This window comes from Peromyscus maniculatus, chromosome 5, assembly GCF_049852395.1.
Source record: "Peromyscus maniculatus bairdii isolate BWxNUB_F1_BW_parent chromosome 5, HU_Pman_BW_mat_3.1, whole genome shotgun sequence".
NCBI classification, from domain to species: Eukaryota; Metazoa; Chordata; class Mammalia; order Rodentia; family Cricetidae; genus Peromyscus; species Peromyscus maniculatus.
This window is the reverse complement of record NC_134856.1, coordinates 119822778-119835821: the sequence shown is the minus strand read 5'-3', so window position 1 is coordinate 119835821 and position 13044 is coordinate 119822778. Positions and strand designations below refer to the sequence as shown.

Sequence of the window (13044 nt, the reverse complement as noted above, 5' to 3'; positions counted from 1 at the left end):
ACCACATGCATCTCCATCCTGTTGAGGTCTTTGGTCCTGGTGAAGGAATGCTGCTGGTGCTCCCAACGCTCTACGAGACCAGTGACCTCCAGGTGGTAATATATTGCAGAATCAGTGCATCCCTCAGTCATATGCCCCACCATGCCATCTTGCCGTGAGTATTTCCTGCAGTCAGTAACAATCTGTCAGAAAACTGCATTTGCAAGACTGGAGTGCAGGCAGGTGAACTGTGAACAGAGGAAATTCATCTCAAAAGTGGTATCAGTTCCTTTAAGGTAAACTACTGATCTTTACAGGAAGTCCATTCTTTGAAATTTCAGTCCTGGTGAAATTATACCCACTTCAAAGGACAAAAAAATTCCCTAATGAACTCTGGAATTGCATTCTTCTTTGTGTTGGTCTCTTTGTTATCTATCTTCTGCTACCCACACAGTTCTGTCTCAAATCATTGGTTGTGAAGAAACCAAAGTAAGACTATGTCACAAACACTCTCCAAATCAGATTTCCACAATATTGGCAGACTCCAAACAGGTTTTCTCTCCCACCCTACTTCACATATACATCTTCCTCAGACACATAGCTCTTACCTTCTCTCTAGATCCGATTAGCATGTCAAGACTAGAGCAAAACAAGAAGGTAGCCTGCAACCCTTTACGTCAATCACAATCCCACAAGACTAAATCATAACTGGAAGCAGGATAGTTTCTACAAGCCTGGAGACAGTTGATGCATGGCACTCCAGTTATTTTCATGAAGGAGCCAACTGATCTTGTTCCACTTTACTGATGGGGCATCTGCCATCTCAATAACTACATAAAAATTAGCATTCTAGTAAAACCTCGCATATTTCACAGCAGCTGCTATTGGAGCTACTGCTTGGATAGGTTGACTAGAGTCCACCAAATGCACATCATGGCTTTACCTACCTGTGGCAGAGAACAAAACAAACACATCAACATGCCTATATTTTTAAAGTCTTTGTTGGCAATGCTATCTCTGAAAATAGTAAAAATAGCATCTGATGTCAGAGCCTCACCCTGAAGGAGAAGACTTTCTGTACATTTTTCAAGTCTGGCTAGCAATAAAATCTCTCAAATTCCCTGTAGGTGCAATAGTATCTAATTTCCTACCTTGGGCCCTAAGAAGTAGATAATTTCAAGAGCTTCCACCTGCCCCTTCCTATCATAATCAGTCAGCAAAGATCAGAGATTCTGTTGTTAAACAGATGAATATCACTCATTCCCTGGACGATTTCACAGACCTCAAGGACATCCTGTGAGACAGACTATGTATGGCCAGCATGCCTTCACCACTTGGCCTCCACTTTGAGTCTTCAACATCAGTGTCAACTCAGGATCTGTGTCCGATGGCCCTTCATGACTTAGTAATTTGCTTTCCACAGCGTAAGACCTTGTGCAAATAGCTTTGAGTGCCTTGGGAGTTGAACGTTTACTGAAAGTACTTGCAGTGGTAACACGGTGTTCTTCTTCAAGAGTCAAGGGACCTGCTTCTTCCTCAAGGGAAGAGTTTGCACATGAGGTTATTTGGGGGAAAGTCGTTCCTTGGTTCTTCTGTTTGTTTTGTGGTTAATCAAAGTAATCAACATGCTGAAACTGCACATCTGTCTTCACATTAAGAACATGCATTTTTCATGAGTCCACAGGCAACAGTAACTGGGTTTCTGCTCCAGCTTTGTGGCTGGTCATAACTGCATTCACCTTGCTCCTATTGGTGAACAGGGGTGCTTTTACCTGCAATCCTATCACTAATATCATCCCTAACTCCACGGTAACATCTGGCACTGCTTCATTTCCATCCCCAGTGGGCACATCTGAGGGCAGTGTACCATGCAAAAGGAACAGTAAATGCAAAGCACGAGGCATGTTGTGCTTGACAGGGGCTAGATGAACTCTGAAATGGTGTTTGGATATGACCCATCGAGACAAGTTGCAAGCCATAGAACAGTGTTGGATTTCAATGAGATGGTAAGCCATTAAAGGGGTGTGAGCACAACACATCAGATCCTAAAAGGCTAATTCCCACTGCTGAGCAGAAGTAGGCTGTAAAGAAATAAGGAGGAAGTGGAGAACCCTGTTAGGCTACTATGATTGCCCAGGCCAAGTGGATGGACCTTGACACCTCTTGTATTCTGGGTTTATATTACCATTTACCTTTCCACTTGTTCCCTGTAACTCCTTCAGGGTGGGGAACTCTACTTAGAAATTACACATATTACCTACACATACGCCCATTCAACAGGTGCTTGATAAATACGGTGCTTCAGTGGCTAACTACAGTAACTAGGGCTTTCCTGCTTCTGTTTGCTATTGTTGAGTGACAGAATGGTATCACTAGATGGGCTTTGTTATTCTCTTTAGGAAAAAAAAATTGAGTTTGAACATTCATAATCACTGGCCTAACAAGGCTGGCATTTTCAAAATGACTTAACTGGATCTCCCCCCCCACCACCACCACCACCACCATAACCAAGGCACAAATGCTTCTCTTTCTGCATAATTCTGGTGAAATTTTAAAACTGATTCGTAACTGACTGGATTCTAACGTTTCTGTTGACACTATTCACCCCTTTGCCTACTAAAGAGGCTCTCAAATACCATATCGGTTATGGTAGTCACAATAACCCCTGTCACCAAATCCGTCTTGGTATTTTCTTCATTGTATCTCAGTAATTATAGGTGTAGTTCTCAATGGGGGGGGGGGGTAATTTCTGATATTTGGAAATCATAAATGTTTTGATATTTGTCAGACCCCAAAGTAGGGATTTACGTTCCAAGCAGTGAATGGCCTCTTCAGTACAATCCTGGTAACGTTTACAATTACAAACCATCGTCACTGAAAGGGCATGTGACTTGGGCCCCCTGGGCATTTCTTCAGTCCATCTTGGCCAGAAGAGCAGAAATGGGTCCAGAGACTGGGACAAGAAAGGAGTTAAGAAGGGACCTCATTTCTTTGGATCAAAAGACGCGGGCTGAGGAAAGAGAGCCTCAGGCTGTTTCCGGTTCGAACATTCTGAATCTGGCCGCCTTCACACGTACCGGCTCATGGCCACGGATGTGAAGTCACCTGGGTCGTGGACCCCAAAAGATGGACAGAAGCCGGGTCCTGGCTCAGCCTCCGAGCAAGGAGCATGCGCGAGAGGTAGCGGCCCAGAGGGCGGGCGAAGGGGCGGGGCCGCGTGCCTGTGCATGCGCACAAAGACCCATAGGCGGAAGTGGTGCCAGGGGTCTGGCGGTGTGAAGACCTTCCGGGGAGGTGGCGGCCGCGGTGGCCGGCGCAGGAGCTGGACAGGAGGCAGAGGAGGTGACAGCGGCGGAGCTGGGAGGGGTCTCGCCGCGCGGCCAGGAGCCGCCAGGCAGGACTGGGGTGGGCGCCCACACAGTGTCGCCAAAGAAGGTGATGGACGCCGCCGTCTGGGTGGCCGGGGCGCGCGCGGACCGGTTAGGGGTAACGGGGGCGAGCGCTTCCGGGAAGAGCATCCTCCCCTCCCGGCGTGAGACCACCGCCCGGACTCCCCTAGCCCGCTGTCAGGGTTTGGATGGTCTCCCGGATTCCCTAGACTGTTTTTGCAGTTCAGAGCTACTTCCGGGTCTGTGTCCGGTCCTCCGGTACCCCGCGCCTGTTTGCCTTGCCACGAAGTGACTGTTTTTAAAGAGCTATTAAGTTTATGTCCCTGAAACCTGTGTGTTCTTTCCGGCTTTGCAACTGAATTCTCTTCCTCGTATTTTTTTTTCCTTCAATAAGAAAAAAAAAAAAAAAAAAACTGAAAGATTTTGTTAGTATGCTTACAAGAGTTTGCTTTTTTTTTCTGTATTAAAAAAATACATCTTCATTTCTTCTACAGTAGATTATCAGTATCCGGAATTTTAGTTAATGTTTTTCTTATAAGTGAATTAAAATAGTTTGAGACTTGGGGAAAACACTGCTAGCATTTGAAAATATTTTAGATAGCAGCATTACTTCTGCTTAATGTATAGATTAAATCCTAATTTTAGCCCTTGAGGGGGAAAGAGTTTCAGAAATCACCAGTCTCTCACACTTTGTGAGATGAAGTATGGGTGACATCAAAATCTTGTTTTCTGTTTTATGATCTTTTTCCACACACTGTAATTTATCCAAAGTGTGACTGAGACATGAAGACAAGAGTGTCACCTGAGTGTGGCAAGTTATGGGCGGAGTTAGGTCTTTCCCACGCTATGCACGTGAGAGGCTTTCTTCACAGTCCACCTTTTGATAGTAGAAAGCTTTCATCTTTCATGTTAGAAACAGAACTAGATTTAGAGCTAAGCTGGGGCCAGCGAGATGAGTCAGCACACAAGAGCACTTGCCCCCAAGCCTGGTCCCCAGAACCCACAGAGCGAAAGGAGAGAACCAGTTTCCCACGCGTGTCTTCTGACCGCCTCCTGCGATCTGAGGCATATTCACACAGATTGGTTTTTGTTTTGTGTAGTGTTGTGTTGTGTTTTTTAAGAAGTAAGCTCAGATAATTTTTATTTCAGTATGTCATTGAAAGTCAACATCACCTGTTTCTGATTTTTTTTTTTTTTTTTTTTTTTTTAGAACTGGGAGGACTTCCTTTAATTCCATTTTAGCTGTTATTTCCACCTTCACTGTGCTGAAGTTAAATGTTTGTTGTGTTTAAGAAAAGACTTAAGGCAGAGATCCACTTTAATGATTTCTTTCTGTTTTAGTTTCAGAGGTTTTCTAAAGCAAAGCAAGTTATTAATTATTTGATTACTTTTAATTCTGTTCTTGAGCTTTTTGTTTGGAGTTTCAATGAGGGGGGGGCATTGTTGTTGATTTTGAGGCAAGATCTCTGTAGCCTAGGCTGATGTTAAATTTCATGTGTAGTTTAGGCGTTTCCCTATAACATAAGGACTTTGTCCCAGATTCTTTTTTTTTTTTTTTAGATTTGTGTGTGTGTGTGTGCCTTAATGCATTTGTCTGCACTCTGTGTGTGTGTGTGTGTGTGTGTGTGTGTGTGTGTGTACATCTATGCATAAGTAGGTATGTGCATGAGAGGGGTCTGATTCCTGGAGGTCGAGCTGAAGGCAATTGCAAGCCTCCAAACATGGGTTCTGGGAACCCTCTGCAAGAACAATAAACATTCTTAACTACTGAGCCATCTCTCCAGCCATGGCTCTGATTCTTTAGATAACAATATCAATTATTAATGTTACAAACAAGTGAGGGGAAGATATCAGGGGTCACAGTTTGAGAGTAACTTCATCAGTCATGCCTTCTGACTAGCACAGTGCCGATCAGGCATGCCAAGCTGCACACTAAGTGCCAGGCCTTTAAAGGGCAGGTTTTGTGGTGGTGAGGCATCGTTTTACGCAGTGACAGTGAATCCATTTCCTTGTTCATCACAAGTGCTTCATGGGAAACTCTGGAGAGATGAGTAGTGTGTTGCACACATTTAAGAAAAGGTATTGCTGAGGGTATTTACCTGCACATGCAGCCTAGATCTGCAGCTCATAGGGCTGCTGGGAGTGTGTGGGAGTGATAAAGTGGTGAAAGAGATTAGAGTAGAATAATGTTGATCACATGTTTAAAGAGAAAAGAGTCCTTCCGTTCAGTGTCTTGGGGTTTTGTAGTGTGCTGTGGCATCTTATAGCGGGTAATGGAAGAGACATTTGTAGGGCAGGCTAGGTGGGGCAGCCAGATCCCTGTTTCCTACTTCATGTCAGGAAGGTGAATCAGCTTCAGGCCACTTCAGCAATGTTTTTGAAAAGTTGAATAATGAAAGCTAATGTACATGGTTGTCATACTGTGTGCCATGCACTTCACATTTATCTCATAGAAAGTCTTTAATCAGCACATTTTACTCTTCCCAGTAGAGATAAAGAACCTGAAAACGCAGAGAGATTACTTTGCCCAAGACTTCTCAGGTTGTGTCATAGCTCAGACCTCAAAGTTCCAAACCATGGGGACTGGGGACTGCTTATTTGTACTGTTCGCTGTAGTTGAATTAGTACTGTGTGCTTGACTTTTAACTATAAGCATTTCAGAAGAGAGCAATGTTGGGAAAGAGTTGCCTTCTGGAAAATATCCCAACATCAGTAAAAGTAGGAAATGGATTTTCTAAGACTCATTCTCTATGTGCGCATGTGTGCCTAAGTATATCTGCACTCTCCTCCCAGTTCTTACCTAGTGTAGATTTTCAGTTTTGCTGATCAAGTTTGCCAGCCCCATGCTCCTTTCGAAACTGTATCCAAGTGAGACGGACGTGAGCTGGAGTCGGAGGCATGTCTAGTAGGCATGGCAGTTTGTTTGTTTTCTGGTGTGCATAAAAAGTCCATGCCAGATACCAAGATGCAGAGACTGGTAAGATTCTGAGAGGTGTCCCAAAGAAGTGGCCATCAACTCTGAACTTAAATATGACCCAAAGAAAGAAACCACCAAGCAGAAAGGACACCATGAACAGAACACGAGGCACTTGGAAGTCTTCTGTTCTCGGGAATGGCTGAGTGGTTAGGCCTTTTATTGAAATAAATCAGAGAAGAGAAGCTCAGAACCTATGTTTATTTAAATAGTGCCCTGGGCACTGTTGCTGTGCCTAACATAGGAAGTAGACCAGAGCATTTTTCCCCTCAGTGTTAAAACACAATGAGAGGAGGGCAGTTTAAACATGCTTATCATGAAAACTGTATGTCAAGGATGTCCTACAACATGGCATAAAAAAATCTTAAGGACATAAGAGTGATTGAAACACAGCCAGGGAAGCCAGAATAAAGAAGAAAAGCATGAAGAAGAAGGAACACAAACAAGAAAAGTACTTTTAAAGGTTTAGACATAAGGCGGGTGTCCCGCGGAATAGATGTTTTGGTGCCTACATATCTATTGCTGTGTACCCAGCACCTTGCCCCTATTGCTGTGACTAATGAGCTTTCCTGAATGTCTGCAGCTCAGCTAACTAGGAACAGTCACCCAAAGGTGACTCTAGTTCTTGTCATTTCAAACGCTCACAAGACAGTTTCTTCTCTGATTTTTTTTTTTTTAAGTGAATCCCCTGTCAGAATTGTTCTCTCCTGCCCTCTGAGTCAGGATTTACGTCGCTGGAGTGCCAACAGGGAGACAGTCTGGGAAGGTAGTCCTTCCTTCTTGCGTGCTGTCAGGATTTCTGCACTTCCCTTAGTGTTTACAGGGAATTCATCATTTTCAGCTTATGGAAATGCAAGGAGAAACTTGACAGTTATCAGTGGTGCTTACACAACTTTTACAAAAAAAAAAAAACACACACACATACACACATTTTTCTGTCTTTTACATTCCAAAGACTTTACATTTGAATCATTTTCTCCATGAGGAAAGAAAGGCTTTTCCATCACAGTTGGTAGTTCATGCTCTGTAACTGTAGTACTCAAGACATTAAGGCAGGAGGCTTGTCCCTTCCTAGCCAGCCTGGGCTACATACAGCTTTTTCTTTCAACCTAAGGAATGCTGTTGCTAAATCTCATATGTTGCTGGAGGGCTTCTCTCCAGGTTCCACCAAACCCCACAGTCCCACAATCCACGTATAAAATAATCACTCAGATGCTTATAATACTTATAAACTGTATGGCCGTGGCAGGCTTCTTGCTAACTATTCTTTTATCTTAAATTAACCCATTTTTATAAATCTATACCTTGCCACGTGGCTGGTGGCTTACTGGCGTCTTTACATGCTGCTTGTCTTGGCGGTGGCTGCAGTCTCTCTCTTCCCTTCTTTCTGTTTCCCCAATTCTCCTCTCTCCTTGCCCCGCCTATACTTCCTGTCTGGTCACTGGCCATCAGTGTTTTATTTATATAGAGTGATATCCATAGCACTTCCCCTTTTCTTTTTTTTTTTTAAAAGGAAGGTTTTAACTTTAACATGGTAAAATTACATATAACAGAACAATTATCGAGAAAGAATTACAGTTACAATATTAAAGAAGATGTCCTATCTATCTTATATTTGTGAGTTTAAGGTTTTATATCTAACTTATCTTTTATCATAACTAAAGAAATCACAACTATCCCGGTGCCTCCCCTGGCCCTGCCTCGTAGGCGTGACAGTTGCCAGAGTCTCAATGGGGGTTGGAACTTCCAGATCCAAGCTGGAATGGCTACCTACTACATCCATACCTGTTTGGCTTTAGTTTTAAAGCTTGACAGGCAATTAAATTGTATGGTTGTCAACCCTTAAGCATCTTGAAAATATTTTACATTTTGTTTTATTAGAGTTAGATATGTACTAGATGATAAAAGCATACTACCGTGTGTAGTCCTAGTTTTGATTACTATGGAGATGAATATGGTGCTATCCAATGGTGGATGGGGGAGTGAGGGGTCTTGTATTTGGTGTTTGGGGTGTGGGAGGTAATGCTGATATCCAGAGAGACTCAGCTGCACCTATATTTTTTATGGTGTACTTTGGATTGTTATTTGAATCTGATACTTCATAGACTGTATGATTTGCCATAACTGCTTATTCCCTTTTCTAGGCTGAGCCAGCAAAGGAAAGGCAGGACCTGACAGTGGAAACCAGCAAAGACAAGGTTGCAGGCCTTGAATGTGGCAAAGCAAAAACAATGGACCTCAAGTTCAACAACTCCAGGAAGTATGTCTCCATCACTGTGCCCTCCAAAACCCAGACAATGTCACCACACATCAAGTCAGTTGATGACATTGTGGTGCTGGGCATGAACCTCAGCAAGTTTAACAAGCTCACACAGTTTTTCATATGTGTTGCTGGAGTTTTTGTGTTTTACCTAATTTATGGATACTTACAGGTAAACAGTAGTCCTTTGTTTATAATAGTATTAGTTATTTTAGCACATGATGTCCATGTTGGTTTCAGCTACTTGTTTTCACCATGGTGTTTTTATTTACAGGCTAATAGTTGACTCAGAGCTTGAAATTTTTGTAGACCAATAGCCTCTTAAAAGGACTACTAAAAGTAAAGATCAGATTCTCCAAGTTCAATATTTTAAGTTGGAAAGAAAGGTGATCTTGAAAGTTAAAGTTATAAAAGTAAACTTGTAAATATTTAACAAAACATAGGTGATTGCAGCTGTGTGTCCATATCTTTAAAGACTTACTCATTTATTTTTATGTGTATAAGTATTTTGCTTGCATATAGGTGAGCATACCACATGTGTGCCGGTTGCCTAAGGAAACCAGAAGAGGCATTGGATCCCCTGGAATTGGAGCTAATGGAGGTTGTGAGCTGCTGTGTAGATGCTAAGAAATGGACCTGGGCCATCTACAAGAGCAGCAGCCAATGCTTTTAACCTCTGAGCCATCTAGTCACATACACACACATCCGTGCTGATTTTTATGAGTCAAGCATTGGTTGATGTCTAGGAAGATCATTTTATAATAAAGTTGAAAATAGCACAGTTTATTCCCGATTCTTGGATTTCATTGATAAAAGGTTATTTTTATTTTCTTGTGTTTTGAACAAGTCTTTCTTTGTAGCCCAGACCAACCTCATGTTCAAAATCCTGCCTCATCCCTCCAATTCTTAGGATTATTGACGCTCACCACATAGTGTAAAAGGCCATTTTTACAAAATAAGTCTGACCTATATTTATTTATTTATATATATATATATATATATATATATATATATATATATATATATATATTCTGCCTTTCTCCTCTCCACTACAAAGCAGTTTTATTTCCTTTAAACACAGCTTTCTAATCCTGAGATGGCTGAGTCATTCTTTATTTTCCTGGTGCCCGTGATGTTCTCATTCTTGTTTTGTTTCTCTTCTTATCTATTTTTGCAGTAATCTTCCATTTCTGTGAGTTTTGTTTCACTGTATCTAACATTGCAATAGTCTGTCCAGTGTTTGCTCTGTAGCTTGAGGTAGTTGTATGCCTTTGGCCACCAGCAAATTCCTACCCTTCAAAACCATTGCTGGATGGGCGAAGGTTCAGTCCATTGTGAGCATTCGTGTTTGAATGGCACCCAGTGTTATTAGTGTGCATTGACTTGATACGTATTTTTAACTATTACCAACTTAGTTTTTAATTCAACTACATCATATCTGAGAACCTTGGTAATTTAAGAGGGGACATAAACTATTGATGTTCATTAGCACCACATTTGGGTGACCTTCCTTATGCGTAAAAATCTCATAAAACATCTTATTGTCCATTTATCTTATAAGAGATGCATTACATCTTTTTATATATAAGTAAAATTTTGACTTTCTTTTTTTAGTTATCCTAAAGAATGTCCTGAAGAACATTATGTAAAAATACTGTAGAATATGATTTGTAATTTGAGTCCCAGCTGGAGGGTGATTAAAAAAGAAAAAGCAAGGTATCACATCACACAGCAGTTAGAAATAGAAGTAGAATCTTTCTTGTTATGAAGCATTATTTTCTTCCCTTCAAAATGCCTCTGTTACAAATCACTTGGGGCAGACAGGCAGTGGTGGCACATACCTTTAATCCCAGCACTCAGGAGGCAGAGCCTTCAAGGCCAGCCTGGTCTACAGAGTGAGATTCAGGTCAGGCACTAAAACTACACAGAGAAACCCTGTCTCGAAAAATCAAAAAAACAAAAACAAAAACAAAACAAACAAACAAAAAAAACCAAATAACTTGGGGGACAGGTAGCCACTGCAAAGGAAAGTAATGCAGCCACCTTGCAATGCTTTGTAAGGCTCCAGGGACTTACCAACTGAGATAGTAAGGGAATGAAGAATGACAAACACATGGACACAGAAAAGCTGGGGTTGGGTGGACTGGGCTCTCAGATGAAGAAGCCGCAGCCCCAGAAGTTCAGCGTGTTTATTATACACAGTTGAACAGGGAGGTGGGGTTATTACAGCTTGGACAAGGAGGCTGGGTTTACAATACACTGCCGGACAGGAAGGCAGGTTTAGCTAGTCTTGGTAGAAACATTCTCTGTAGGGGAGCAGGCTTCAGGCCATGATCATGTCGAGGGTGGGGAGAGAGCTGTGGTGACACTGTCTGTATATACTGTCAACATTCGTACTTGGAGTTAAAGAAGGCTTTACCACCCTCCTGAGCTATCACCTGGGGAAGGCTTTGGCACTTCTATGTGGCTGAGGCATAGGGGTATTTGACATGGCCATGTCTATCTCAGCAATACACATTCATTTAGGACTTCATGCTCTTGCTAGATAGTCTATAAATGTTATTAGCTGTGTTTTTTCTATTTGAATAATTACCAGATTTCCATCCAAAACAAAATATTCAAGGCTGTTAGTTGCATAAAACCTTCAGATTGTAGCTTTGACTTTTTGAATACTTACATGGCTTCTGATGAAGAAGCGTAAGAAGATGTTGCATTTTAGTTACTTCTCCGTCAATTTTCATGCCTAAATTGTCTTAGGAAGTCTAGTGATTTGGCAGGAGTAGGGTGGAGTTGGATGGAATATGGCTTGCTTGCTTTTAAGATGTGCTTAGAACAGTTGACTGAAAGTCAGTCTCCGCCTTGAATTTAACAGCATTCCTTGTCTTTTTACAGGAGTTGATATTTTCAATGGAAGGCTTTAAGCCCTATGGCTGGTACCTTACTTTAATGCAGTTTGCATTTTACTCCATATTTGGCCTAATAGAACTTCAGCTCATTCAGGACAAAAGGAGAAGGTATGTGGTGTGGTTACTGCATCAGTTGGATATGAAAAAATAAAGTCAGCATGCTGACTGTGCATGATTCTACATTTCCTGCTAACATCTGATCATGAGTTTTTATCGGTGTGAACCTCTTGCTTAAAATAATAAATCTATTTATTTCCTTTGTGCACTGGAAAAGTAGATTCCCCCTTTTAAATACAGTGTCACAAAAATGAAATAGATCATGGGTCAGTTCGTGGTTAAGCACACTCCCTCAGAGAGCTCAGATACACATTTCCATGAGTTGACCAAGGCATGCCTAGTGAAAGATTTAAAACGCGCCAGCATCACAGTGGGTAAGCGAAAGGCTAGTGGCAAGTTTTCTAATAGTTTCTGAAGTGTCAAGTTAGTGTTTGCTGGGCTGTATCCCCTGATGTTGTTACAGAGTGTCTGGTAGTTGAGATCTGGATTCTTTTATTTCATTAATGAGTTGATAGTAAGGGTTTTATTTTGACATTCTCATGTACATGTCATCATAGGATGTTCTAGTTCATCCCCTCCCACACTGCACCCCACATTTACCTGCCCCCATTCTTGCTGCTCCCTTCCCATAGGTAGTCCCCTTCCCTGCTTTCATGTCATAGGAGTTTGATACCCTGTCCATTTCCTCCCTCTCTTCCTTCTTTCCTCTTGTCCCCTTTCTAATTTCAAGTACTTCCCTGTAAGTTTTATATTTATATATGTTTAGGTACCTTATATAGGGGGAACATATGGCTGTGTCTCTGTTTCTCCCTTAGTGCATTTAACATAATGAATTCCAGCTCCACTCATTTCCTTGCAGGTGTCCTGATTGCATTTCTCTTCATGGCTAAATAAAGCTCCACACCTTGTTTTCTTCATCTGTCGCAGGTTGTTAGATGTCTAGGCTAGCTCTCTTCCCTGGCTCTTGAGAACAGTAAAGCAGTAGACGCGGATGTGCAGACACTTCTGTGCATTTCATCCTTTCTAGATGAGGAGTGGCATAGCTGGGCCCTGTGCTGTGACATGTTCTTTAGTTTTTAGAAAACCCCGGACTGGTTTCCATTGGGTGGCACCAGTTTATATTCCCACCAGCAGGGTTCATACATTCCTCTCTCCCCGCATCCTCTCCAGAAACGAGGTATTGCTGTAATTTGCATTTCCTTGATGACTAAGGATGTTGCCCAGGTTTCCAAATATCTTCTGGCCATTTACATTTACTCTTGAGAGTTGTGTATTTAGTTTCTTAGCCCATTTCTTGACTGAATGGTTTGTGTTAGGGTGTTTAATTTGGGGGAGGGTAATATATTCTCAATATTAATCCCCATCTGGTGTATTGTTAGCACAGACTCTTTTGCCCCATTCTGTAGGCTGCCTCTTCATTCTGTTTTCTTTGCTGAGCAAAAGGTTTTTGATTTTATGTGATACAGTTTGTCTGTTCTT

The 13044-nt window shown here is 41.9% G+C and overlaps 1 protein-coding gene across 4 annotated transcripts in view; it reads left to right on the top strand.

Moving 5' to 3' along the window:
* The first annotated feature begins 3211 nt into the window (after nt 1-3211).
* The window catches only part of Slc35b3 (solute carrier family 35 member B3), a 29412-nt gene continuing 19579 nt past the window's right edge, over nt 3212-13044 (top strand). The window contains exons 1-3 of one of the 4 annotated variants that reach the window (XM_006972786.4): nt 3212-3321; nt 8487-8774; nt 11495-11616. In XM_006972786.4, coding sequence (XP_006972848.1) covers nt 8574-8774; nt 11495-11616 — 323 coding nt within the window. In that variant the 5' untranslated portion in view covers nt 3212-3321; nt 8487-8573. Of the gene's footprint in view, nt 3415-8486; nt 8775-11494; nt 11617-13044 lie in introns of all 4 variants that reach the window. The other 3 variants (XM_015990925.3, XM_042278383.2, XM_042278381.2) reach the window with 3 other exon arrangements.